Source organism: Populus trichocarpa, chromosome 11 (genome assembly GCF_000002775.5).
Source record: "Populus trichocarpa isolate Nisqually-1 chromosome 11, P.trichocarpa_v4.1, whole genome shotgun sequence".
Classification (NCBI taxonomy): domain Eukaryota; kingdom Viridiplantae; phylum Streptophyta; class Magnoliopsida; order Malpighiales; family Salicaceae; genus Populus; species Populus trichocarpa.
The window spans coordinates 16,949,029-16,974,406 of NC_037295.2; the positions used below are offsets into that span (position 1 = coordinate 16,949,029).

Genomic DNA, 25,378 nt, shown 5'->3' on the forward strand with positions numbered 1-25,378 from the left:
GTTAATATGATTAGTGGTTATATCTTAACGAAAATCTAATTTTATATTTTACATAAAACAAAGTCTAAATCACTATACCGAAACTTAAACAAAACCATAAATTATTAAACCTTATTTTAATATCAATTTTATTTATTAATTATAATCTCAATTCAATGTGTTATTTTTAATTATTGTGTTTATTTATTAATTATAAAGATAATTGATAATGGTAATAACATAACATAAAAATGTGCATTTTTTAACTTGTAAATGGATGATTTGAAATTTTAAATAATATATTCACTTGTTAATTAATGATTTTAAATCATGCTTATCTAAAATAAATATGAAAATGTATAATATGCAAGACAACATGATAATTAGCTATAACAATACTACAAAAGTTGTACAAATAAAAATAACTCTTAACTATAAAAATAACACAATATAATAATACATCTAAGCCCATCTGTCTTCTACAATGAAGAGTGGATAGGCTGACTTCATCAATAGCATGACTTTCATCTATCTATGTGGTTTCATCCTCTAAGACGATATCATCTAGGCTCAATGTCTCTTATAACACGTCAAGTATAATACAACATGTCTTAAACCAAGAAGATGCATAATAACAAGCTAGTCTGTCATCATTAAGATCACGAAGATTAGCTGTAGCATGTCAACCTTTATATAACAACTATCTAACCTAGCAAGTTTTTTTATGCCCTATTTAACCGCATATGCCACATCTACAATGAGAATGCTCCTCTCTTGTGTACATATCATTTGCAATCAAGTTGATTTTTATCGACCTCGACTGGTTTTCCTTTTTGAAGGGTCTGGGTATACCCGAGGACCAATATATTTATTCCACTCTAATTCATCAGGTAAATGATGGAATGAAGTCTCATATGTGTTCTCATACATCTGAACACTATAATGTTGGTCAACATACTAGGCAATATCAAGATGTCTTTCTGTATAACATGCAAAAAACATGTGAACAAGGTCGATGGCAACTTTGTCATTTACCACATGTGTATGTTTCATCCAATTCTAGCTGAATAATAGGAGGCTATAATTTCCCACCTACAATTTTGTCATATGCATCCCCTTTTTATGTAACAAAATAAGCATCAATCCTAAAAAATATCAATTGGACTAAAGCAAAAACAGGCAAAGCAAGTGCACATTTCAAAACATGATTAAAAGATTCAGAAATGTTTTTTTTTGTCATATAGTCATATCGGTGACTCCTATCATAAGAAAGTGTTCATATTTCTTTCAGTTTCCACTCAAGATGTTCTTTCCATTCTGGATGACTACTTCTCATATCATCAAACCATATATCAAATTTACACTTTAAAACTCTATAACACATCCTAAGCAACTCTTTATTGGCTAACAATTCTTTGAATTTGTGATTAAAGTTGCTTCTAGGTGTCTAACACGATACCAATGATATCCAATCGGTTCAGGCTAAATTTACATCATTCCATGCTTAATATCAGCATGCCTATATGATATTATACATATATCATCACGGTCACCTGTAATGTGATGTTAAATAAGTAGTAAAAACCATCTCTAGTTAATATTGTTTTCTTCTTCAACTAGTACATAAGCCTAAGAAAAAATCTCATTGCCTGCATAAAAAACAACTACAATCAATAACTTTTCACTGGACCTTCCATATATATTTAAGTGTCATCCATACTGATAATTAACTTATAAGACTTAAAACTCTCAATTATAGGACCAAAAGCCTAGAAAACTCTACCAAAAACAATTGTTTCACTATCAACCCAGGCCTTGTAGCATAAAATTTTAAACTTGTATTGCAATTTGATTTCTTCTTGTATGCTTGAAACAATATAAGTAAGGTTATCTTGAATAAGAGTTGAAGCTGTTGATGTAATAAATTTTATATCAAGTTGGTGATGATCTTTTTTATGTATGTATTGATACATGTGTGTTTATCTTTCAACTTTGATATCTTAAAAGAATCTAACATTTTATGATATCCTCCACGCAAATATTGTTGATATTCAGGTGCATGAATACATTATAATTGAATGAATATTTGGTTTAAACATTTAACTCAATATTCAAGTGAACAGAAAATATGTGAGGAATTATATACTCATCATAACAACGATTCAAAATAGTGATTATGTTAAATTATCTATTTTTTTCAAAATGTGTCATTCCTCTGAAATTTATAACTGCGTCAATTTTTTTTATATAAAAAAAGGGTTTTAAGAGCAATCATCAAGCCTGATCAAGTCAGTCTACTCTTTATTCTAAAGCTTTAATGCATAACATCAAACTTTCTATAACAAGTGGGATCGATATATGGTACCAAGTAATTACTCAAGACTTTGGCTGGAATGCCAGAACGTTTTCTTTGATACAAACGAGTTTAGACCAGTTCCATTGTTTAGATTTAGAAAACTAGGATGTTATGTTTGTCTTTGGCATGATTTGGATTGGCAGTCCTTCAGTTGGAACTGGCATTGGATCCCTTTTGAAAAAATTATCCGCAAGCAACTTCCATGTAAATTGAGTTACAAGATGATGGATTGTAATTAGGGTTTCAATCCTTGCAAACTCGTATCCTGGACATATCCGAGGGCCGCCTCCAAATGGAATAAAGCAGTAAGGTGGGATTGAAGCTTGGTTATTGAATCTTGCTGGATCAAATTTTGACGATTCTGGAAATATGCTACTGTCCATGTGGGTCATATTTGTAACCCAGAATATCTAAATATCAGAAAAAAAAAAAAAAAAGAGAGTATCAATAATGTTCTGAACTAAAGCAATAAAGAGAGAATGGGAAGTGAGGAGCTTACTTGCCACCCTTTAGGAATAAGGTATCCATCGTATTCTATATCTTTCACGGCTTTCCTGAAGCCACCAAAGATAGGAGAGACCATTCTCAAGGTTTCCTGTGCTACTCTCCATGAGTACTTCATCTTAGCAAGGTCATCCCAGGTTAACAACTCCCCCTTCTGCTTGCTCTGCGCAATCTGTTCTTGTTCTGCAATAATAACCATAATCAACATACAATTCATTTCAGTGTTTTTGGTAAAACAATAAATAAATCGCATATTGGCGTTATTTATGCAGCTCAGGTTTCCAGTAGAGAAAATTCAGTTGGTTGCAGAGTAGAAGAATAGGTCATGTATACCTTTCAGAATAGCTGCATAAATTGAAGGATCATTAGCTAAAATTCGGACAAGTTATCAGAATAGATGAAGTGTCATGTCCTGCAGTCATTACAAGCATAACATTATCCATAATCTCATTCTCATTTATCACTTCTCTATTGTTTTCATCACGAGTGCTAAGCATGCAACTGATGAGGTCTTTGTGTGGATTAACACCCTTCTTTGCAAGTTCCATTCTCTTTTCGCCTATCAAATCCTTCGTCATGTTTCGAATGCTTGCGCTTGCCTGAAGGCTGCGGTTATAGCGTGTGAAGGGCAAGTTAATGGGGATTGACCACATCCCTTCCATCATTTCTTGAAACCAGTCCACAAGTTTCTCTCTTCTAGCTCCTCGTTCGATCCCAAACAGAAGGGCGCAAATGATGTTGAATGTTAGTGTCTTCATCAAAGGCAGGACCTAGTAAACACAAAGCACTTTCTTAATTAACCTGTGTTTCTTCATCAGATAGTAAAGATTTGCTAACAATACAACATCAGCATACCTTGACCTCTTGCTTGCCTTCCCAATGCATCGCAATATGCATCCTGACTTCCTCATCCATTTTTCCCACGTAACTCTTCAATGATTCAGGCTTCAAAAACAAGCCAAGTGCGTCCCTCACACGCTTGTGATCTTGGCCACTGAGTTCCAGCAAACATCGATCCCCCAAAAGTTTCTTGACAGATTGTGGTTGGCTATTGGAAAGCGTGCTGCTATCACTGGTGAATACAAACTTGTTTGCATCCTTTCCATGTATGAAAACTGTAGGTTTGCCAAAGAGGCTTAGCTTTGATATCGGACCATATATTTGTATTCTTTGTTGAAGCCATTTTTCTGCCGTATTGGCTCTCATGGCACGGAGAAGATGTAGGCTATGGCCTACAATAGGAATTCCTAGGGAACCTGGCGGAACCCTTTTTGGTGATCTTCTTCCCTTGGTAAGGAGAAGGAATATAGGGATAAGCAACGTCAAAACTATGAAGAGGGTGTTCATCTTTCCCTTCACTTGTCAGCTCTGTGTGTGTCCATAGGAGGAGTGAAAGAGAGCGGTAGATGAGTTGACCAAAAATGAAGAGGGTGAGGCCATGTTTTGACATCCTTCATCTTTCCCACTTTTATTAAACGAAAGAGATGCTGTAGAAGATCTGTGGTATCAAATGGTAAAGATGATGCTCTTTGATTGTTCTTGTTCCTTTTCATCGGGCCTTGTCTTGATGCTATTTTTTTTTTATCAGAACAATATTATTTCATAAATAAAAAAAAACCCCTTAAAATATAATTTTAATAAAAAACTAAATTGATTTTTCTACCCATTAATTAATCAGGTTAATACAAGTGGATGAAACTCGAGTCAAGTTTTATAATTATCATCATAATACTAATTATTCTCGAAGACAGATGTTTCGATGTTTTCATAGATACTATGTAGCAAGGAACCAAATGTCACATATGCAAGCACATGGATGCTGTTTGTGTCAATACCAGATAATGGATATTGGATTGTAACAAGGGCTTCAGTTTTTGCAAATTCATATCCTGGACACATCCGAGGCCCTGCTCCAAATCCAATAAAGCTGTAAGGAGGAATTGAAGCTTGGTTGTCGAATCTAGTCGGATCAAACTTCGATGGTTCGGTGAATATGCTGTCATCCATGTGGGTCATATTCATGGTCCAGAATATCTAATTATCAGAGATTGAGCTCAGTTTAATGTTAGAACTGCGCTAAAACAGCTTAAGAACTGAAAACTGGGGATTTAACTGACTTGCCACCCTTCAGGAATGATGTATCCGTCGTATTCGATATCCTTTACAGCTTTCCTGAAGCCACCAAAGATTGGAGGGAACATTCGCAAAGCTTCCAATGCTACTTTCCATGTGTATTTCATCTTTCCAAGGTCCTCCCAAGTTAACAACTCTCCCTTGGACTTGCTCTTAGCTATCTCTTCATGTTCTGCAGAGGGAACATCAACAAACAAGGTAAAATTACCAAGATGTATTTTTCAGCAATGTTTCGAAGAGTGAAAGGTCATGCATGTACACCTTGAAGAACTACTGCATAAATTGAAGGCTCCATAGATAAATCCCGGATCAGGAAAGTTATAAGAATAGCTGAAGTGTCATGTCCTGCAGTCAAAACAAGAATAACATTATCCACAATCTCCTTCTCGGTCATCTCTTCTCCATTGTTTTGATCACGGAGTGATGAGGTCCTGGTGAGGATCAGCGCCTTTGTTAGCTATTTGGAGACAAGCAATGTCCCACCTCCACTATGTGCTTAGTGGGAATACCTAATCTCCACTTAGCACAAGTGGAGGCAAACGGTGGGCATAAATCATGGCATGATTTATGCCCTTCACTCCTAGCTTAATATATATGTATGCTCAGTGAAGAGCTGTTGTGCCTGTGTGTGAAGAACGCAGTGAAGAGTGAAAACACAGAGAGAAAAACGTGAGAGAGAGAGCTTGAGTTGAGTAGAGAAGATTTTCTCCTCCTCCTTGTTTTGTTGTTTGTATTGTTTCTAAGCTTGATTAATACAAACCAGTAGCTCCGTGGAGTAGGCAAGTTGCCGAACCACGTAAATTTGTGTGTGTTTGAGTTCTGGACTTTCCCAACAACTGGTATCAGAGCTTGTTCTTGAAAAAGAGGGTGTTTGATCCAAACTCAAAAATAAAAGTTCTCAAAACGTGTTTTTGACATTACCATCGCGTATAGGAAGAAGAGACTCATTCACTGGTGAAAACCCGACGAAGAACCGACGTCCTGCATGACCGCACGCTCCAACACGCGCCGACGACAGCACTGCCCACGCGCGACCACTCGCGCCACGCTCTCCACGCGTCGTCTTCACCCGATTGTCTGCAACTGAACCGGGTTGACCCGCCACGCCAGCAGCCAGTCATCTGCCACGCCAGCAATTCTGCACAGTCATCCGCCACGTCATCAGACCAGTCAGCATACACGTCACCACCTGCCACGTCAGCAACAAGAGTGCGTGCATTTGCCACGTCATCTAAGGTGGGCCCGGATTGCTTACGTGGATGCCACGTCATCTAGCCACGTCATCACAGTGGGTTTTGATTCAGTGTTTCGCATACACTATTTCCGTCTGACACGTGGCTTCATCAGCACCGTCTGTTGACCTGAAACTTTGACTGTTAAGATCTGAGCCATCCGAAGTCCGATTGGGGTGATCTCAGTGTCGTTTCCAATAGTTTTGGCCGTTCCGGACACATCTGTAAGGTCAGATTTGACAGATTCAAATCCGAGACATATTAAAATGGCAGATGAAATAAAAGCTGCGGGAATTGAAAAATTTGATGGAACAGATTTTGGATATTGGAAAATGCAAATTGAAGACTATTTATATGGAAAGAAACTTCATCTTCCTCTGTTGGGGAGCAAATCAGAAAATATGCCAGAAGAAGATTGGCAACTTCTTGATAGACAGGTTTTGGGCATTATCCGGCTATCCTTGTCGAGAAGAGTTGCTCACAATGTTACAAAAGAAAGATCCACTGCAAGACTAATGGAAGCTTTGTCTGGGATGTATGAGAAGCCCTCAGCAAATAACAAAGTGCACCTGATGAAGAAGTTGTTCAACTTGAAGATGACAGAAAGCACCTCTGTGACACAACATCTCAACAACTTCAATACCATTACAAATCAATTGTCATCTGTTGAGATTGAGTTTGATGATGAGATCCGTGCACTCATTTTGCTAGCTTCACTTCCAAGCAGTTGGGAAGGTATGAGGACAGCCGTGAGCAATTCAGCTGGAAAATCCAAACTGAAATATGATGACATCCGAGACTTGATTTTAGCTGAAGAAGTGCGAAGGAAAGACTCAGGTGAAAGTTCAAGTTCAGGATCAGCTCTCAACATTAACACTCGAGGGAGGAGACAGGATAGAGGCTTATCCAGAGGCAGATCCAAATCAAGATACAGAAGTAAAAGCAAGTTCGGACCCAGAAAACAGGTTGAATGTTGGAATTGTGGCAAACCTGGTCATTTCATGAGGAGTTGCACAAAACCGAAAAGACCTGAAGCAGATTCTGCAAACGCCACTACAGACGAGGTACAAGATGCTTTGATTCTTGCTGTGCATAGTCCTGTTGATGATTGGGTTCTTGATTCTGGTGCTTCATTTCACTGTACACCACACCATGAAATGATGCAAAACTATATTGCTGGAGATCACGGTGTAGTCTATCTAGCCGATGGACAACCATTGGATATTGTGGGTATAGGAGATGTACAAATCAAGACAATGAATGGATCTATATGGAACTTGCAAAATGTAAGGCATGTTCCTGATCTAAAGAAGAAGCTGATCTCGGTCGGACAACTTGATGATAGTGGTCATTCAATCCTTTTTTCTGGAGGTATGTGGAAGGTTTCAAAGGGAGCAATGGTTTTGGCTCGTGGAAAGAAAACCGGCACCCTGTATATGACCACAAGATTTGCAGACATTATTGCCTCTACTGAAGCAGAAAATCAAGCACATCTATGGCACTGTAGACTCGGCCATATGAGTCAAAAAGGGATGAAGGTACTTCAATCGAAGGGAAAGCTGTCAGAGCTTAAAAATGTTGATCTAGACATTTGTGAAAGCTGTGTTCTTGGAAAACAGAAGAAACTCAGTTTCTTAAAGGTTGGCAGGACCTTAAGACCAAGAAAGCTAGAACTGGTACACACAGATTTATGGGGACCGTCTCCAGTAGCATCTCTTGGAGGTTCTCGGTATTACGTGACTTTCATTGATGATTTCAGCAAAAAGGTATGGGTCTACTTTCTGAAAAATAAATCTGATGTGTTTGAAACATTCAAGAAATGGAAGGCTATAGTTGAGACTGAATCAAGGTCTGAAGTTGAAATGCTTGAGATCCGATAATGGAGGAGAATACATTGATGGAGGTTTCAAGGAGTATTGTGCTGTCAATGGTATCAGAATGGAAAAGACCGTTCCAGGCACACCGCAACAGAATGGCGTTGCTGAACGGATGAACAGGATCATCAATGAACGAGCTAGAAGCATGAGGTTGCATTCAGGGTTACCTCAAACATTCTGGGCCGACGCAGTTCATACCGCAGTTTACTTGATCAACCGTGGACCATCAGTTCCTTTGGAGTTCAGACTGCCCGAGGAAGTATGGAGAGGAAAAGAGGTACAACTCTCTCATTTAAAGGTCTTTGGGTGTGTTTCCTATGTTCATATAGATTCTGATGCTCGCAACAAGTTGGATGCCAAATCCAAGAAATGTTTCTTCATCGGCTATGGAGATGAAGAATTTGGATATCGGTTCTGGGATGATCAGAATAGAAAGATTATCAGAAGCAGGAACGTGATCTTCAATGAGAAAGTTCTGTACAAAGACAGATCAAGTGCAGAAACAGATAAGGCTGATTCAGATACAAGTCCACAAGGATCTGAATTCATAAGATTAGAAGGCCTTCCCGATGTTACTGAGCAGAACAACAATCAAGAGCCTTTACAAGAAGACTCAAGCATATCTGTACCCGCTACTACACAAGAAGAAGCGGAGCAAATTGAACCAGCTGTTCGCAGGTCTTCGAGGACGATAAAGCCCCCGCAACGGTTCACACTTTTACTGAATTACATTTTGTTGACAGATGGTGGTGAACCGCTAACTTATGAAGAATCCTTACAAGATGGAAACTCAAGCAAGTGGGAGTTAGCCATGAAGGATGAGATGAGTTCGTTGCTGAAGAACAAGACTTGGGAGCTAACCACACTGCCTGAAGGAAAGAAGGCTTTACAAAACAAGTGGGTTTACAGAGTGAAGACTGAGCATGACGGAAGTAAACGGTTCAAGGCAAGACTTGTTGTAAAAGGGTTTCAACAAAAGAAAGGGATTGACTACTCTGAGATATTTTCTCCAGTTGTGAAGCTCACAACAATCAGAGTTGTTCTGGGGATAGTAGCTGCAGAAAATTTACATCTTGAACAGTTAGATGTAAAAACAGCATTCCTTCATGGTGACTTGGAGGAAGATATTTACATGCAACAGCCAGAGGGGTTTGCAATGCAAGGAAAGGAGAATCAAGTCTGCAAGCTACAGAAAAGCCTATACGGTTTGAAGCAAGCTCCAAGACAGTGGTACAAGAAGTTTGACAACTTCATGTGCAGTTCCGGGTATACAAGATGCCAAGCTGATCATTGTTGCTATGTCAAACATTTTGACAACTCCTACATCATTCTACTATTATATGTGGATGATATGTTGATTGCAGGATCCAGCATTGAGGAGATTGACAAGCTGAAACAACAATTGTCAAAACAGTTTGAAATGAAGGATTTGGGAGCTGCTAAACAAATACTTGGCATGAGAATCTTCAGAGATAAAGACAAAGGCGTACTAAAGCTTTCACAAACAGAGTATGTCAAGAAGGTTCTCAGCAGGTTTAGTATGGATAATACTAAACCAGTAAGTACACCACTGGGGAATCATTTCAAGCTCAGCAAAGATCAGTCACCAAAAACTGAGCTAGAAAGTGGATACATGGATAAGATTCCATACGCCTCAGCTATCGGCTCTTTGATGTATGCTATGGTCTGTACCAGACCAGACATTGCCCATGCAGTGGGAGTTGTAAGCCGATATATGAGCAATCCTGGAAAGCAGCATTGGGAGGCGGTCAAATGGATCATGAGGTACTTAAAAGGTTCATCGGAAACTTGTCTTAGTTTCACAGCTGGTGGTTTGAAACTTGAAGGTTTTGTAGATGCTGATCTAGCAGGAGATGTTGATAGCAGAAAGAGCACTACAGGATATGTTTATACTCTAGGAGGTACTGCTGTTTCCTGGAGTTCTACCTTGCAAAAGATCGTTGCTCTTTCAACAACAGAAGCTGAATATGTTGCAGTCTCAGAATCTGCAAAAGAAATAGTATGGTTGCAGAGTTTCCTGAAGGAATTGGGCAAGTTGAATGGAAAAGGTACTTTGTATAGCGACAGTCAGAGTGCAATCTTCCTTGCCAAGAATCCAGCATTTCACTCCAGGACGAAGCATATTCAGATCAAATATCACTTCATCCGACAATTGCTAGACGATGAACAACTGATGCTAGAAAAGGTCTGTGGAAGCAAGAATCCAGCTGACATGTTAACCAAAGGAGTTACACTTGATAAACTGAAGTTGTGTAAAACTTCAGTTGGTCTTCAAGGATAAATGATGATTTCATTGTTTGTCTCCAAGTGGGAGATTGTTAGCTATTTGGAGACAAGCAATGTCCCACCTCCACTATGTGCTTAGTGGGAATACCTAATCTCCACTTAGCACAAGTGGAGGCAAACGGTGGGCATAAATCATGGCATGATTTATGCCCTTCACTCCTAGCTTAATATATATGTATGCTCAGTGAAGAGCTGTTGTGCCTGTGTGTGAAGAACGCAGTGAAGAGTGAAAACACAGAGAGAAAAACGTGAGAGAGAGAGCTTGAGTTGAGTAGAGAAGATTTTCTCCTCCTCCTTGTTTTGTTGTTTGTATTGTTTCTAAGCTTGATTAATACAAACCAGTAGCTCCGTGGAGTAGGCAAGTTGCCGAACCACGTAAATTTGTGTGTGTTTGAGTTCTGGACTTACCCAACAGCCTTTTCTCAGTTCCATCCTCTTTTCAGCTATGAGATCCATCAAAAAGTTTCGAACCCTCACACTTGCACGAAGGCCACGATTGAAGCGTGTGAATGGCAGGTTAATGGGGACTGACCATATTCCTCCTATCATCTGTTGGAACCAAGTCACAAGTTTATCTCTTCGAGATCTTCCTCGCTCAATTCCGAATAGAAGGGAGCAAATGACATCGAAGGATAGCTTCTTCATCAAGGGTAAGACCTGATAGAAAGCACAAACAACTTCTTTTCGTCGTCTTTCTTTAACAAAGGGAAATTTATTCATAGTAAAACTTGATAGCATACCGTGATCTCTTGTTTTCCTTGCCAATGCATCTCCATGTGCATCCTGACTTCCTCATCCATTTTCCCCACGTAGTTTCTCAATGACTCAGGCTATAAAAATGATAGAAGTGCATCCCCGATGCGCTTGTGATCTTGTCCGCAGAGTTCTGCTATGCATCGATCTCCCAAAATCATCTTCAGAGACTTTGTTTGACTATAGGAGATCGTGCTGCTATCACTGGTGAATACAAACTTGTTTGCTTCCTTTCCATATATGAAAACAGTAGGTTTGCCAAAGAGGGTTAGCATTGATATTGAGCCATATTTTTGTATCCTTTCGAGAAGCCATTTTTCGGCAGTATTAGTTCTCATTGCTTTGAGAAGCTGCAGGCTATGGCCAATTATGGGAATCCCAAGTGAACCTGGAGGTAGTTTCTTGGATGATTTTCTTCCTTTGATAAGAAGAAAGATGGGGAAAAGGACCATAAAAATGGTGAAGAGCGGATTCATTTGGGCTGTGTGGGGGTATGTGTTTGGAAGGTCTGGGGGCTGCGCAGCTGCTGGTGGAGTATGTTTAGAGACTGAGAAGAAAGGATGTTTTTTAGAGTGAAGAGCAAGCACGCAGGCATGGTCGAACACAAATCACTTGCGTATTATGTTATATATTATTGTCATATGAGACGAAGTCTTTTAGATTACTATACTTTTATTATATATATATATATATATATATATATATATATATAAACACACACACACACATCAATACATTACACATGCACTTAAGAGAATTAAAAGGAAACGTTAAATTTAAACTTCAAAATTAATTCCAATATTTCCTCTTCATTTTGAAAATCTTGCCTTTCTTGAAATTTAAAAATATATTAGAGAATTATTTCAAAGTATATTTAGAGGATCATCCTAGAACCGATGAGCCTTTCTCTTATCTCGTTAATAATAAAAACTTCAGTCTCTTCTTTATTTTATTTTTTTGGATATATAGCTACCACTATTTTTTGAATCTTCTTAATAACTCTTTTCATTAGACAGGATATCCCATTTTCATGTCTTGAATCTCCTTTCCTTGGTTACTAATTATATTTGTTTGAACATGGCTGCTCTTAACTATTTTTCTCCTCTTGTGGTTGCGCCTCATTTTTCTTACCAGACATCTCTCAACGAAGATCTTACTCTTCAAGTTGTTTTATTTTTAATTTTAGCTCGCTCTTCACCAGACCGTTGTGTTTTTCTTCATAAAAGCTCCTTTGTTATTTTCCTCTACTTTAGAAAGTTCTCTCTCTTCTCATTTTCATACGTGATCTCCTTTATACAGAGCATGTTCTCTTGTAAAAGAACTTGTCAACTTGCACTAAGTCTCTCTCCCAGGCTTCTATCTCTCGAGATGTAAGGTCTTAATTTTATTGTTGACTTCGTAGCTTGCATCTCTATTTTTTTTATTTTTTGTCACTTCTCCATTCACTCACTCTTGAGTTTGCAATCTATTTTTTAATATTTCAACACCACGGTCTTGTTTAGTTACTCTCTTAAATAAAATTTATGAACTCAAAGAGAATATAACTCAAAATTTCATGGAAGCTAAGCTCTAGATTAAAAAGTAAAATAGAGTAATTACCAGAGGTTAAACATAATAAAGGTAATCTAGAAAACTAAAGTGAAAAATAAATATTCTTCCTTCATCCTCATCCTCATCCTCATTTTATAGAGATCTTTTAAACCAAAAATGATATAAAATTAATTCTAGTAATCATCTAAATTAATCTCTCTACCCAGGTTATAAAACTGTGCTAATGATACAAAAAGATTGCCATTTTAGAAATTAAGAGTTTAAAATAGCTCATTCAGTAGAATCCATCAAAAAGATGCACGCTTATAGATAATCTAAACAACTTCATTTGATCTTAATCAATTCCTCTCCTTTATTCACTCCGTGGTTTACATTTTATCCACATGATCATGATAATAAAGACAAAGGAAAATGTAAGCTACATGAAGTTCAACCGCCACATTAATACAGCTGCCTTAGGACGTCCTACTTCGACAAACTAAAGATAACAAACGGGGTTTATGATTTTGCTTTTGAACAAGATTTTGAGTCATACATTTAATGGCTACAGCACACTGGTACAAATCAGCTCAAAAATTTAGAATTTCTCCATACAAATATTTGAGTTTTTATAATCTCAGTGCATCTATTGAAATCAGTAATATAAAAACCCTCAAAAGTCATCACTCAGCCTTAGCTGGAATGTGGTTGCCACCAGTTGCAATTTTGTACAGATAAAATACAGTCATGAGAGCACTGCAAGAAAACACAACGGTAAGTGCAATGCTCCTGGAAGTCGAAATGAAATGATGTAATCAAAAAAGGAAATCCCCATTAATATGGTGTTATTTGATCGAAGGTTTCACAAAGTAAAAGTTAATGCATAGTGGCATGACACAATTATGCACACTACAAAAGCCAGGAAGAACTAAGACATTTTGGTGTGAACAAAAAGGAACCTTCAGCAGTATGGCTTCAAGAATTAGATCAAAACTTTCACAAAGCAAAAGGTAAGGCATTGTGGCATGGTGCAATTACACACAACACAACAACCGTTCAGGACTAACATATTTTAGGCAGTAGCACATACTAGAAAAGATACTGAACATGAGAATGTTGCTCTCGGAAGTTCTATGCCAATACTCACAGACCAAATATTAGACTGGCATGCTCTCATGTGATTTGAATTTCACAGTATGCACAAGAAAATATCCAGCCAAGAGTTTAATAGATACCATCAAACATGGGGGATGAAAAGTGATGAGGTAGTTAAAATGTAAAGCAAATGCAAAAGCTAATGAAATGCAAAAGCTAATGAAATGCAAAAATATTTATATCTACTAATCAATTATGATTATATTAGAGCAAATGTGCAGCACCGAGATAGAAGTATTGAACATATAATCGGAAAGGAAAGTAACAGGAAGACAGATTTATCTTTACCTGATACCAGCAACAATACCAGCAGGCATTATCTTAGAGGTTTGCATATAGCGTTGCCCCATCACAAATGTCAGTACGGCTGCACAAACTGTTCCAAAGACACATGGATGAATCAATATAATTACAATTTCCAGACAACTGGAAAAGGGCAAAGCATTATTAACACAACATGAGTAGCAAAGTGAAGGAAGTTATGTTTTCTTCAATTTAACGAGAGTCGTTTTCAACCAAAAAAAAGACCAGGATCTGAAGCCTAGAGGTCGGTGTTTTGACATTCAGAATAGGGAAGAGAAACCAGTTAACATTTCAGTCAAGATAAACTCCTAATATGGATATTTTTCCTTTCTTGGATTTGTACGACCACCAACGTGCATAGGCCGTACTATCCAGGCCATTTTATCTGTTTTTGACACACGAAAGGTTTAATGCAAAGTTTATACATAAGAGTAGCTTAGTCCCTCTAATTGAAAACAAGGGTCTTTTCATTCACCCTAATCAACCGATTTCTCTTCATAATAGAGAATGCTTCACTCACCCAATAATTGCTCAAATTGAAAACAGAACCTCTTCAATCAACTTAAGCAATCTAGTTCAACAACAATCCACAAACCCAAATGACTACTTCCACTACCCCTTCGTCCCGTTCACAAACTAATGCTAATCTGATGGAGACCCATTACAACAATAAATACCATCTCATATAAAAAAAAAAAAAAAACTTCATTTACTCAATAAATACTTCAAGTCTTCAACACCATGCCCCTTCCTTTAGTAAGGAAATTCTCAGACACCCTCGATAGCCATAAAATTTCCATCTTTCACTCATTCTTATGATAGATTATCAAGATCAACACCATTTCACACACACACACACACACAATCAAGAAAGTGAACAGTACCAATCCAAAAAAGCATCAGTCTTTGAACAAAAACAAGCAAGAAAACAAGCAAAGAAAAGAACCAAGAGGGTCTTACCAGTTTCAATAGCCAAGCCAAGAAATGAATTCTTCCCCTTCGAAAAAGCTTTAAGACTCAAGTATCCAGCAAAGATGAGAACCAAACCAGTGCCAACCCCCCCTCCTAATGATGCCACACTCCCTTTCCTCAAATATCCAATAACCCCTCCAATCCCAATAACCAGTCCATATGGGATTGTGAAGCAGAAGTCATGCATCTTTCCCGGTTTTCTTGGTTTTCAAGATCAAGACTTTGCAGGTTTGTCACAGATCAAGCAAAGAACGGAAGAAGAAAGAAAAGAATCTTCTGTAAATCAACTGTCTTTGGGAGACCAGAAATGAATGCTTTTGTTTCCGAATCTGCCCTGGGAACTTCCAAGAGAGATCTGCAGAACGTGGTCGTTTTGTTGGCTCTTACGGTATAGGGAGTGTGGCACCCATGGTGGGAAGTTATTCGTGATGAAGTTTGGTCAATTGTTGCATTATGGTCCTTATATTTCTATAGCAATGACATAACGAGTAGCCTACAAAAACATTTAACATGTAGAGTCTCTAGTTTATTTTGCCCCCCTTTTTTTTAGATTTGGCTAGTTGATTTGTGGAATACTATGGACAATTGTTCACTGGAGAGACTATTTAGTACTTCTTCTATAAAAAAATAGAACACGCCATGATACTTCTTCATGGACTATATTATAAAAACAGAACCTTTCATAATATGAACACCTAATAATTTATTTGTTAATGCAAGCATAAGCTTCCTTCTGGTGGGATTTCAACAAGAGTTCATCTTCATCAAGATCCATGTCATGATAAACAGACAGGAGGGGTTAGTGTATTGAATATGTTTTTCAATTTAGTGAAGCAATATTCAGACTTTGGATAATAAGCATGTTCCAGACATCCAGGAGAAACCGCAACTTCGATGAGACAGCTTGATGTTAATATTATCCTACAATAAACATTCAGTACCTTTTTTTTATTTATTAACATGAATGCCCGGACCAGCTTGTATATACCTTGATTAATCTTACGGGTCCTGAAGTTAACAACCATGTGAACCTCCAATAACCCTGAGGTTTATAAAACTCGAACCGGTAATATCTAGGAAACAAATCTAAAACTTCATTCATTCCTTGTGCTTGTCTTCCTGGTGCATTTTTAATTCAAGAAACACTGAATATCATGCCGTCATAACCTCCACTGGAAAGCTAGCTTGATGTGCTGATATTAAGCTTCAAGACTGATTTTTGGAGGTCGGATTTCCTTTCTCTGCCCTTTTACTCCCTTTGAAAAATTAGAGGGCAAATTAAGATTTTCAATTGAAAAGTTAAATTGAATTGAAAAATAAATTTTAAAAAAAAACTAAATCAAAACAACGAGGGTTAAACTAAAAACAATAAAACCAAAAAAACTTTAATTAAAGAATGAAATTGAAAGCAAAAAAAAACTTCTATAAAAAGGCTAAGAAAAAAACAAAAATAAAAAAGGACCGAAATAAAAAAACAAAACATGTAAGAAACCGTAATTGAATGACTAAATTGAAAAAACAAAACTTCTATAAAATGAATAACAATGAAATAAAAAATTAAAAAAATGAGGATTGAGATTAAAAACAAAACATATGAGAAATTGTAATTGAAGGACTAAATTAAAAAAAAAAACTTTTATAAAAGAAATAAGAATGAAATAAGAAATTAAAAGAACGAGAACCAAAACTATAAAAGGAATAAGAATGAAATAAGAAATTAAAAGAATGAGGACTGAAATAAAAAATAAAACATATGAGCAATTGTAATTGAAGGACTAAATTAAAAAATAAAAGGACTTTTATAAAAGGAATAAGAACGAAATAAAAAATTAAAAGAATAAGGACTAAAATTGAAAAACAATAAATAAAAAGGACAATGTTGTACTTTATCTGTTATGAGAGAGAAAAGAATGGGGGAAACAAATTACCATCGGCGACAATACGGTCACCATAAGTCACCATATGTCACTCCGTGTGAAGAAGAACACGGTTGAATATCTAGAGAGACGGCAGAAAGCTAGATTTTGCTACCTGGTATCGTGTCACGCGCCTTTTAAATGGCTCGAACGTCACTTATCATTGGCGTGCTAGCAACTTTTCTTATTTAAAAACTCAAAAGTAAACATAAAAATACCAAAACACCCCAAATGACCATGCTAATTATACAAAATACTGGTGTGAAAATACAAAAATACATCCAATGGCAAATGGCGCTGGGATACAAGGATTAAGAAAGCATGAAGCTCTTTTAAAGAATAATCTAAACCCAAGTTCCCTTCTTTCATGTATGTTTGTTTTAATCCATCGAACATTGTTTCTTTAACGAACAATTGATAAATCTAGCCAACAACTCACCATCCATCACCATGACTTATTTGATATTACAGATTAGAATGCCAACAGGACCGTCCAGTAACCTGTTCGCACAGAGAACACTACAGTGTTGCCCATTGGTTTTAAATTGACAACCCGCTCATATAAACGGAGACCTAATTTTTACAGTCTCCATCACATTACAAGAAACCATGTATTTTTCTTGTTCCGATTTGTATTCAAAACTCATTTCGTCTCAAGCTGCGATACCCTTTTGTTGTTTGTGTATCTGGAATTCTGATCATGTGTAATGTTTTTTCTTAGGTGGTAATAAAGTTTAGACGGGACTTTTAAGTATCAAGTTTGATTCTATGCATGCTGTTGATACTTGAGGATCTCCAATGGGACATAAAGTCAGCTGCATGTTAAGACGTACAAGGAATTGGCTTTAGTTCCTTAGTCGAGCAGCCAGCTCATTCAAATGGTGCGTTAGGAAAGGGTCTTGGATAATGGCACGAAAACCTTCTCCTCTGTTTCTTTCTGGTAGGATAGGTAGGCTTTTTACAAGCTAGATCTTGGATTACATCAGGAAGGGATCCTTTCTGTTCCATAAAGTTGCCCGTTTGGCTGATGGAATTTCATGACTTGTTATTCCTATTCCAAAGGAAATTGAACTAAGACTTCTAGGTTGGAGTTGCAAGCTCAAACCCTTGAAGCACTTCTCCAGGAACATTTTAGTGATCTAACCAGTAATCCATTTTAATGGAGAAACAAAATGTTTCAGTTAACCCTGCTTTTTAGACATTTTAGTGATCTAATCAGTAATCTATTTTAATGGAGAAACAAAATGTTTCAGTTAACCCTGCTTTTTAGACATTATCACCAACCAGGCAGATGGACCAATCGTTCTTCATTCAAATGTTTGACCATATTTCAGGGTTAAGAGTGCTGTTCCATGGCCCTTCCACCTAAATCCACCAATTTCAGGTACCAAACTCATGAAGCCATCTACAAGCCAACGGATGTTTTGAAGTGTATTATATGTTTTTCTTTAGAGATATATTAAAATATATTTTTTTATTTTTTTAAATTTATTTTTAACATTAGCATACATGATCTAATTTAAAAATATAAAAAAAAAATATTTAAAATTTCATAAAGATGAAGTTGAACAGCAGAACATCATCCTTTAGAGGACAACCTGCGTTGATATTTCATTAGGTGCAGCCATTATGTAAAGTATAAAAAATACAAATGTCTAAAATAAAACAACAGCTATCGACCGTTACTATATTCAACTCCAGTCGGTCGTCCACGGGCAACAGTGATCAACAGACTAGAGATGACGGCTTCATGTTATCAACTTGAGATATCATGGTAGATTGTATCACAAACTATTTACATTAACCTCCCTAGTGTGAAGTTTCTAGCATAACATGCAACAAAAATGAGGACATCTCAAGGTCCCATTAGAATCTTCCTCAGTCCATGTTTCTTTTCAGCAACGCATTCAGAATTCACCAATGAAGTTATCCAGACCTGATCTGATCTAACAGGCTCATCGTCATCATTCCTATGCCAGCTCCAGAAGGCATGAGTTGAATTTGCTAATTTGAGCTCACCATGGCCAAAACTTGCTTCACGGAAGACTGACCAGGCTGGCTGTGGGTTTTTGTATCTGTCAATAATATAAAGAAAATCAGATTGGGATTTAACTGAGAGAGGTTTTTTAGACAACTAAGAAAGCCAAAGAACTAGTCATTTCGAAAAAGTTATTTTCACATTATTTAGGTCCCATAAAAGTTTAGTTGCAACAGAAAGTTGTGATAGTGAGGAGGACATACTTGTGGGCTAAGCCCTCTCTGTTTCCCCCATCTCCAATTGTAATATGGACAGCACCACATGGATCCAGTTTTCCATTGTTTACACGTTCCTATGAAACAGATTGGCAGATGATATAATCCACGGTTCATGAAATTAAGGATGACAGGAAAATGAAAACCATAAATGCATATGCAGACATAAACCCCTAAACAATTTTCTTTTTGTTTGCAACCCTTGAACTAATTTTGGTAATCAACATTTCTGTCAATGTAAAACCATCAAGGACACATGCTATAGATTCTCTGTTGATGAGACACAATTACAGAGATATCTAAGCATGCTGAAGTTCAACAAAGAGAATGCCTTTAGGGGTAAGATTCTCTGTAAGAAAATTTGACTGCCAAAAACATTAAGTGATGCAAATTGGAAACTTTATATTCAAAGGTACTAGGTCATAACACAAATAATTTAGGGGGTATCCCTATATCTCCGCCTCAGAAAATTCTATACCATACCGTGCGTTCATAAGCATGAACATGGCCAGCCAGCACGATGTCCACACTAGCAGCATAAAGTAATGGCTCCATAGCTTCCATCATCCTGTCCCCTTCATTTTGATGAGCCTCGTTGCTATTGTACCATGGGACATGGAATAGTACGAGCAGCCAAGGTGTCTTATTCCGGTCCACCTTGGCAAGATCAGCCTGTAGATCAATGATGATAGAGAAATCCTATTATTAGAAGCAACTAAAATATGCTTTTTTTTCTTATGGAGCTTTGAATTAAAAAAAAAAAAAAAAGGAGGGCAAGATAGCAATAAGACAACTATCATGCTTTCTCATGAAAAGATGGAACTTGAAGCCTTTTGCATTAACTACTGAAGGGCATAGTTCACAGTGGGGTCACTAATTCGCTGCACCTTGATATCTCTAAATTGCAATAAGATGGGGTTAAGGATGATAAGATGAGATCGGCAGTATTTGATACAGTTTCACACATTTATAGATATTGCTTTTCAAGTGGTTTCGTATCAACTAGTCCCAGTAAAGGTTAAGGTAACACAGGGAAGGGACAAAAGTAAGTTCTGTATTATTTCAAAATGCCCTACATGCCTAACAAACAAGAGAACACATGCAGCTAGAAGCATGGAGTCGCCAAATATGCTGTGTGACAAATCTGAAAGAGCAACACAGAGATATCCATCATCGATTATTTCCCTGATTTCATGTCAAGGAGTTTTTCGACAAATTAACATTTTCTTACCAATTTACGGAACCTTTTGTTAACAAACTACCATTTACAACTTAATACAGTCGAGGAAAGAAGATAATATTGGAAAAGGATAAAAAATAACTAACCTCGAGCCAGTTATATTGATTGGAGTACTCATCATAACCAGTATATGAGCCAAGCATGATAATATGAGCCCCTGAAACTTCGAAAGAATAATAAAGATTTGAACTTGACCCACTCTCCTCAAATGGCATCTTCCATCTAGAATTGTAGGGTTCAAAACCATCCTTGAGGAATGGAATGCTTTCTCTTTCATGATTCCCCTGTGTTACCATCCAAGGTCTTGCGCTGGCAAGTGGCTCAACCAGCTCACCAAATGTGTCCCAGAGGTGCTGCATGTAATCAGCATATGAAAGGTCTCCGGGCAGCAGGTGCACATCATATTTGCATTGATCAATATGATCTAGTGTCGATTGAGTCCAGCCAGTTTGACCTAAATCTCCAGCCACAGCAAAAGTAACTGGGAACTGAGCTGGAGGAGTCTTGAGCTTGTACTCAGGACCACCTCCTCCACATCGATAGTAATAAACCGCGTTATCCTCCAGTGGTCCAATGACTGTGTGGTGTATCTTTCCAGAGCTATAAAATAGGTAGCTATACCACGTGCTCTCTCCTAGAGCTATATTGCTGTATCTTCCAGGAGAAGTTCCATATTCCACCATTGATGCAGCAGATTTATCATCAGTGACCCATGAGACTCGCATGTGCTTGTCTCCAGCCAAAGAGATGTGCACCTACAACAGGCATCCATGGAGTAAAAGCACTTCAGATACCAAATCAGCATTTTAAATCACCTTGAAAAGCCATAAAAACTATCATTCCAAAACACTTCACGCACAAACACGAAAGGTATCTCCGGAAACAACTCCAGGGAAAATTCAGCATATGATTAAACCAAACAGACACCAGCCAAATCAACTCCAATTAAACAAGAAATCATAGTTTCTATCAATAAAATATCAAGAATTTCAATGTAAATAAACAACAACTGAACACACTCAAAGCAATTGACTTTTATCCGATTCAAGAAACCATTTTTGGACCAAAGAAATACCACAGAACCCAGATGAATAAACAAGAAAAACCCAGATCAGATCATTAGAAAAAGAAACAAACTTTAACACTAAAACCAATAAAAAAAACTCTATATCAACACAATCTAATCAACGGAACAGAAACTAAGGTAAAGAGAAAGGATAAGATAACCTGTTGGGGATGAGAAGAAGACTTTGAAGGCCTTGAAAAATCAAGATTCTTTCGAGTTGAAGGCCTAATGTATTCACTTGCAGCAGTTGCAGAGATTAACAGGAACAAAGCTAAGACCAGTTTTGGCTCCATAGTTTGATAATTAGTAAGTTACTATTATTGTTCTTGGCAACAATAAAAGATAGACCAGACAATTTATGATGCTGCGTTGTTTTGCTTGAACTGGCAGTCACTAGCCAGGCTTGTCCTATTAAATGACAGATTTGGCCTTAATCTAGGAGGCTTAGTACATTAGAAAATGTCAAAAATTTGTCAATGACAATGATTTCTTGTGTGTTTTCTAGTGAGACTGGTAGATGATGATAAGATCATATAGTTCACATGGTAACTTATTTCTTAAAAAAGATTTTTTTTTCTTGAGAGAGAATTTTTCAAAGCTTTTTTTCTTGAGAGAGTTTTTTTAAAGTCATGAATTGTTTTCGTATTACCATGTGGAGTTTGCAGTGGCAAGAAGGAAAAAATAATTATGACCTGTAATTTTGGTTTAGATATACCAAGAAACTTTATTTAATATCTAAGAATTAATTAGAAAATATATTAATTATTAGGTAGTGTTTGATATCGTGGTAATAATTGATTTTTAAATATTTTTTAATATAGATCAAGATAATTTTAAAATATATAAAAAATAATTTTAATAAAAAAATTTAATATTTTAGAAAAAACAGCTAAAACCTAAAAAAACAAAAGATATAATAATTAAAAAGGTATATTTCTTCTAGATAAACATTGAGAATCTAGAAAAGTTGGTTAGAAACTCTTTTGCGTTCCTTTGCTCTTGACTTTGTTCTAATTTTCCACATTTGATTTTATTTGTAATAATATCAATCTTTAACTTTAAAAAACAAATGTTTGGAACGCAACTTAATGATTAAAAAAAACTAGATAAATACAAACTTAAAAGTAGATTATTGAAATTAACACAAATATGAGTAAAGAAGACAAATTGATACAAAATCAAGAATATAGAGACTAATATAAGCTTCTAACTTAGAAACATTTATTAAATTTCTTCAAATAAACGATTTCTACATAGAAAATGCATCTTTGAAATTGTTTAATAATACAACTTAATCTCTGTTTGTATACAAGTAGGCTTAAAAGTACTCTTATCCCTCTCTCTCTCTCACACACACATATATATGGATGGTATATAAAACATTATTTATTAAAATAGTATTTTATTTTTTTAATTTTATTTTTAATTTTATCATTTAACAACTCAGTTTTTTTACTTGATATTTTTTTAATTGTATTTTTTAATATTAAGTTGTTTTAAAAAGTATACATCATAATTTTTTATTTTTTGTGCTGGGTTATATATTGATATTAAGAATTTAATTTTTTTTCTCTCGATTTAACCTTCAACGTTAGATCTTCTGAAAATGAGGTTTTGTAAAAAAAAATTATTTACTTTCTATAAATTTATCTCAATCTCGTGACTCATTAACAAATTAACTCAGGTTAACTCGGGCTATGAGTTTGCCAAGTTGAAAGTGGTTTATTCGATTTACTTTTTTTATTATTTTTTTATTGATTTTTTTTTCAATTTGACCCTCCAACAACTAAATATTGTTTTTCTTTATTTAGTTTTTTTTTTTCAATTACATCTTTCAATATTAGTTTGTTTGAGAAATAGACTTCATAGTTATTTTTCAATTTATTTTCTATAAAGTTATCATAGTCTCATGGATTTAATTTTTTTTTTCTCGATTTCAACTTTTAACATTGGATTTGTTGAAAATAAAGCTTTGTAATTTTAAAAGTGTTTTTTATTCGAAAAAATATTAAATTAATATTTTTAAGTATTTTTTATTATTTTGATATATTGATGTTAAAAAAATAAAAATATATATTTTTTAATATATTTTCAAGTGAAAAAACTACTTTAAACTTTGATTATTTTTTTTTTAATTTCAATTCCTCTATCTTTAATCACCACTCACATCAATCCATAATTTCAGTGCAAACTAAAATTAGGAGATTTATTATTTATAACCTAACCTAAGATTTGAACGATAGCCAATTCCCTCTAAAATCAAAGTTAGATTTGTAAAGTATATATATCCACAATTACTATAACATATGTGATAATTGTTTTATTTTACTGGAATCGATTTATTATTATTTTTTTTTTTTTGTTTTTTTTTTTTTTGATTATCGTGGGTGTCCGGGCCAGCTTGCGCGCACCTCGACTAATCCCACGGGCCCTGAAGTTAACGACCATGTAAGCCTCCAGTGGCCATCATATGAGCGTCCACAGGGTTCGAACCTGAGACCTAAGAGGGAGCAAACCCCTTAGTCCCAAGCTCTTACCACTGGGCCACCACCTAGATGGTCACTTGGTTACTTTACTTAATTGAAATTAAATCTTTTATCAGAATGATTTTAAAAACATTTTTACACTCAGTTCAAGAAATATAAAAACATACAGATAAATCTTAATAGGAAATTCAAGCTTAAAAAAAAAGAAAAAAAAATGAATCTCAACATCACGTTTGTTTTTGCGTTTCAAAAGCGTTTTTTAAAAAAATTAAATTTATTTTATTTTTTTATTTCAAATTAACATTTTTTTTTATGTTTTTAGATCATTTTGATGCACTGATGTCAAAAATAATTTTTTAAAAATAAAAAAATATTATTTTGATACATTTTCAAATGAAAAGCAATTTGAAAAGCAATTGCAACTACACTCCAAACTCCCAACACCGTAACCATATTATTTTGATACTTTTTTGAGATTTTTTAAATGTTTGGTAATATTTTAAAAACTAATTTCATAATAGTTTTCATGTATTATTTAAAAAAATTTAATATTTTTTAAAAAAACCACAATCACAGCTAAAAGCCACGAACTTTTATAAACAGACTCTTGCTCTTAAGAGTTATTTGAATTGAATTACACAGTAATATCGTGCTAATAGGAGGAGTATTTGGTAATGAGCTTCCTCCTAATACCCTAAAAAACCCTTTTCATGATTAAATTATGGAGTTAGAGATTCGCACCATTCCCACGCTATAAACAATTAATTAATTAATTAATTTAAATGTGGATTAGATCCTTGTGTTATCTCAACTTGTTTAATGTCCGTACTTCATTTACAGAATTTATTAGCATGATTAATCGCATGACGTGTCCTCTTTGACTTTTTTTTACCACAATTTATATTCTTACTCCCTTTTCTTAATACCAAAAGGCATTTAATAAAATACAGCAAAAGTTTATACATGTTCGGTAAAAATATTTTTACCTCTAACGGGATTTAGCATGGTGCTCGAGCTCAATATTTTTTTGAAATTGTTTTTAAGAATTTTATATTTTTTAGTATTTTATGTCAATTCAAAATATATTATTTTAAATATAATATAATTTTAAATATCATAATGATAAAATTACACTCCAGTTATTCCTCTATATAAAGAACAAGACTCATGAACTATAAATACATCATGGATCCTTCAATTTCTACATTCACAATCTTTTTATTCTTAATACTTTTAGTATACATATTTTCATAATTTATCTCTCTAAAATATAATTGTGTTTTTTCTCTTAATAAAATTATTGACTTAAATATTAG

The 25,378-nt window shown here is 35.6% G+C and overlaps 3 protein-coding genes and 2 pseudogenes across 3 annotated transcripts; all 5 read right to left on the reverse strand.

Moving 5' to 3' along the window:
- Positions 1-2,238: 2,238 nt before the first annotated feature.
- On the reverse strand, positions 2,239-5,579 carry LOC18103434 (cytochrome P450 716B1-like; annotated as a pseudogene).
- LOC7454430 (cytochrome P450 716B1) lies at positions 4,571-6,243 on the reverse strand. Its single transcript, XM_002317552.2, has 4 exons — positions 5,968-6,243; positions 5,234-5,429; positions 4,957-5,144; positions 4,571-4,873 (listed from the first exon to the last, which is right to left on the reverse strand). Exons 1-4 carry the CDS (start codon positions 6,241-6,243, stop codon positions 4,571-4,573), a joined length of 963 nt encoding a protein of 320 aa, XP_002317588.2.
- A 4,000-nt stretch (positions 6,244-10,243) lies between these two features.
- LOC18103435 (taxane 10-beta-hydroxylase-like) lies at positions 10,244-11,770 on the reverse strand (annotated as a pseudogene).
- A 1,407-nt stretch (positions 11,771-13,177) lies between these two features.
- Positions 13,178-15,491, reverse strand: LOC7454432 (protein FATTY ACID EXPORT 5). The gene is made up of 3 exons (XM_024580877.2): positions 15,090-15,491; positions 14,115-14,202; positions 13,178-13,427 (listed from the first exon to the last, which is right to left on the reverse strand). The coding sequence occupies exons 1-3, from the start codon at positions 15,286-15,288 to the stop codon at positions 13,355-13,357; spliced, it is 360 nt and encodes a 119-aa protein (XP_024436645.1). The 5' UTR covers positions 15,289-15,491; the 3' UTR covers positions 13,178-13,354.
- A 3,085-nt stretch (positions 15,492-18,576) lies between these two features.
- On the reverse strand, positions 18,577-21,978 carry LOC7454433 (purple acid phosphatase 18). Its single transcript, XM_002317555.4, has 5 exons — positions 21,738-21,978; positions 20,597-21,265; positions 19,754-19,942; positions 19,259-19,347; positions 18,577-19,092 (listed from the first exon to the last, which is right to left on the reverse strand). The coding sequence occupies exons 1-5, from the start codon at positions 21,867-21,869 to the stop codon at positions 18,873-18,875; spliced, it is 1,299 nt and encodes a 432-aa protein (XP_002317591.1). The 5' UTR covers positions 21,870-21,978; the 3' UTR covers positions 18,577-18,872.
- Positions 21,979-25,378: the final 3,400 nt, after the last annotated feature.

Bases quoted from the DNA above. Each gene is read 5' to 3' on its own strand.
- LOC7454432 (XM_024580877.2), bottom strand. From the start codon at position 15,288: ATGCATGACTTCTGCTTCACAATCCCATATGGACTGGTTATTGGGATT. The intron at 14,203-15,089 runs GTAAGACCCTCT...TCTTTGGAACAG, and splicing joins TGGCTTGGCTATTGAAACTG to TTTGTGCAGCCGTACTGACA. The intron at 13,428-14,114 runs GTAAAGATAAAT...GTTTTCTTGCAG, and splicing joins GGTATTGTTGCTGGTATCAG to TGCTCTCATGACTGTATTTT.
- LOC7454433 (XM_002317555.4), bottom strand. From the start codon at position 21,869: ATGGAGCCAAAACTGGTCTTAGCTTTGTTCCTGTTAATCTCTGCAACT. The intron at 21,266-21,737 runs GTTATCTTATCC...TGCCTGTTGTAG, and splicing joins CTTCTTCTCATCCCCAACAG to GTGCACATCTCTTTGGCTGG. The intron at 19,348-19,753 runs GTATGGTATAGA...TCTGTTTCATAG, and splicing joins TTCATGCTTATGAACGCACG to GAACGTGTAAACAATGGAAA.
- LOC7454430 (XM_002317552.2), bottom strand. From the start codon at position 6,243: ATGACGTGGCATCCACGTAAGCAATCCGGGCCCACCTTAGATGACGTG. The intron at 5,430-5,967 runs GTGCGGTCATGC...GTCTCCAAATAG, and splicing joins TCGTCGGCGCGTGTTGGAGC to CTAACAAAGGCGCTGATCCT. The intron at 4,874-4,956 runs GTCAGTTAAATC...TCTGATAATTAG, and splicing joins TCATTCCTGAAGGGTGGCAA to ATATTCTGGACCATGAATAT.